The sequence below is a fragment of the Pteropus alecto genome, unplaced genomic scaffold (genome assembly GCF_000325575.1).
Source record: "Pteropus alecto unplaced genomic scaffold, ASM32557v1 scaffold143, whole genome shotgun sequence".
NCBI classification, from domain to species: domain Eukaryota; kingdom Metazoa; phylum Chordata; class Mammalia; order Chiroptera; family Pteropodidae; genus Pteropus; species Pteropus alecto.
This window is the reverse complement of record NW_006434828.1, coordinates 4,770,654-4,773,268: the sequence shown is the minus strand read 5'-3', so window position 1 is coordinate 4,773,268 and position 2,615 is coordinate 4,770,654. Positions and strand designations below refer to the sequence as shown.

Here is a 2,615-nt window from a genome sequence, read left to right as displayed (position 1 = left end):
GGGGGACACGTGGCCAGAGAGCAGGAGGCCTCACAGGAGCCTGGACAAGGCCCTGAGCAGGCTGGGGGAGCGGCCGGCTGACGCGCGGGGCCGGACCCCCGTGTTCGTTTCTCTGGTTTCCTCCTTGGGGTGTTGCAGAGAATGTGTGGTGTGCCCTGGGCACTGGGCGCGGACAGAGACACGCGTGGCATTTCTGTGCCGTGTCAGTGGGACAGATGCTGCCCCAGCATCGCTAATTATGCACCTGCTGTATGCTTTGTGGCACCAGCCGGGGACCGAGGGTAGGTTTGGTGCCTGCAGTGGGCACCAGGCTCGGTTGGGTTTGTGACCAGAGGCTGCAGAAGCACTAGGCCTGGAAGGCAGGCCTTCCTACTTGTGGCCGTATGCCCAGACACCTCACATCTAGCCAGGACCTTGGAGAGGAGCAGGTGCTCAGGTTGTGACATAGGGACTGGGGACAGGTAGGGACAATGCTCAGCCACCCAGGATAGAAGGCATAGAGCCCTTCCCATGCCCAGAGGGATCGCACCCCCCGCCCCTGCTAAGCCTCGTGCTGGGCCTTCTGGGCTCCTGACACCCCCGCGTTCTCTGCAGGAGTCTGTGCCTGCCGGAGCGAGGACCCACCTCTGGTGAGTTTCCTTTTCCTTCTGGAAATCGGCTGGGGGCAGGCCGGGCTAGTGCATTCCAGGGGTGAGTAACCTCAGGAGCAGCCACACTTGTCCCCAACCATGTTGCCTAATTGGAGCGTGGGTACCCCGCCCCTGGGACCGGCCATGGGGCAGAGGCCCTGCTTGGTGGTAAATGTGCTTGTGTGCACACGTATATGCTTGTGTGTGCGTCTGCGTGTGTGTCTGTGTGTGCGCCTGCGTGCGTGATGTCTGCGTGTGCGTATGCGTGCATCTGCGGTGTGCGTGCGTGTCTGCGTGCTCGTCCGCGTGCGTCTGCATGTGTCTGCGTGCCTGTCTGTGTGCGTGTGTGCATGTGTGTGTGCGTGTGTGCGTGAACGTCTGCGTGCGCCCGTGTTACGCACCTGCACATGCCAGCTATGTGTGCGCCTGCGTGTGCGCCGGCCACTCGGAGAGCGCTGACCCCTCCTTCCCTCTGCCCCTAAGAAGCAGGGCCCCTCCCCGGGGCCTGTGTTCTCCGTGGTGGACTACGGGGAGCTGGACTTCCAGTGGCGAGAGAAGACCCCGGAGCCCTCGGGACCCTGTGTCCCTGAGCTGCCACCACCGACGACGGAGTACGCCACCATCGTCTTTCCCAGCTTACCGGGTTCCCCCAGCCGCAGGGCCTCAGCTGACAGCCCACAAGGGCCCCGGCCTCTGAGGCCTGAGGACGGACACTGCTCTTGGCCCCTCTGACAGCTTCCTCCCCAGCCCACACCCCCTGCCCAGAGCAGAGCCGGTGCGGAGGGGCAGACCGTGGGGAGAGGAGCAGGGACTGCGTGGAGCCGAGCCCTGTCGGGGGACACTCCTGCACCATGCCAGCCCCGCCTGGCTCTCTCGTTAGTGCTTGCGGGGACCTGGACGCAAGAGGGAACACTGTCCCCTCCGGGAGAGGAGAGGAGGCTGCCCGGATGCCAGGCCCAGACCTGGACGGGGCTGGCCGAAGTCTCCCTCCTGAACTGCTGCTCTGCCTTCACCCTGCCCTCCCCGCGGGGGGTGGGGGCGTTAGCGTCACCGAGACCCTGCTGCCCCCAGGGAGCCTGGTGCCTGGCCGTGGGGGTGGGTCCTGCTGGAAGGCTCTGCCGTGGGGCGGCCGGCGAGGTGCTGCCACAGCGAGGAGAGCCAGCAAGTGCCCAGAGGCGGACGGGGGATGCACAGGGTAGGGAACCCCAAGCCTGCGAAGAGCTCCTGGGGGGCGGGTAGGGCAGCACCCCCAGGTGCCTCCTCCTCGGCATCTGTTCATGGTGCTATTCAAAGGGGCCTCAGGGGGATCCTGCCTGGGGTGCTGGGTGGGTGGAAGTGTGCCCTTAGCCGGCACCCCCTGGCCAGGCCTGTCACTCCTCACCAGCCTCACACCAGACATTGGCTGTCCAGGGCAGTGAGGCTGGTGGGCACCCGCCGTGGGAACTCAAAAACGCACGTCCCTCATGGGCCCCACACACTTCGAGGCCCCTCCCCTTTCCACTATATTATATTAAATGATGATGAAGCTCTAAGAAAGGCCCCAGTTCTCTCCTGCCCTGCCGTTGCTGGGGGTGGTAGGTGGAGGATTCTGCCCCCCTCCCCCACTATCCTGGGAACACGGAGGCCTCTCTGCCGCCAAACTCACACCCTCTGACTTCAGGTGGCCGCTGGGCATCACCCCCTACAAGCCCTCCGGAACTTCACACCCCAAGGTCTCACTGCCCCAACCCCAGACCACCTCAGCCTGGCAGAGGTGCCCCCATGTCTGCCCTGCTCCAGCTCCCATGAGCCCCCACTCACCGGGGTCCTTCTTGGACAGCGTATGGGCCCAGGGTGGGCGCCGGCCAGGCGGGTGGGAAGGCTGCAGCAGCTACCAGTGAGTGGGTGCCAGGGTACAGCACCTGTGGGAAATGCAGTCCCTCCCCTTGCAAAGGGACACAATGTGCGGTCCCTGACTTCAATGACAGACACCCCCCAACCTCCCGC

General features: G+C 64.9%; 1 protein-coding gene across 1 annotated transcript in view; it reads left to right on the top strand.

The window, feature by feature from the left end:
* Window positions 1-2,145, top strand: part of PDCD1 (programmed cell death 1) — a 13,602-nt gene extending 11,457 nt beyond the window's left edge. The window contains exons 4-5 of the mRNA XM_006909919.2: window positions 595-629; window positions 1,113-2,145. Of these exons, the coding sequence (XP_006909981.1) occupies window positions 595-629; window positions 1,113-1,361 (284 nt within the window). The 3' untranslated portion in view covers window positions 1,362-2,145. The remainder of the gene's footprint in view (window positions 1-594; window positions 630-1,112) is intronic.
* Window positions 2,146-2,615: the final 470 nt, after the last annotated feature.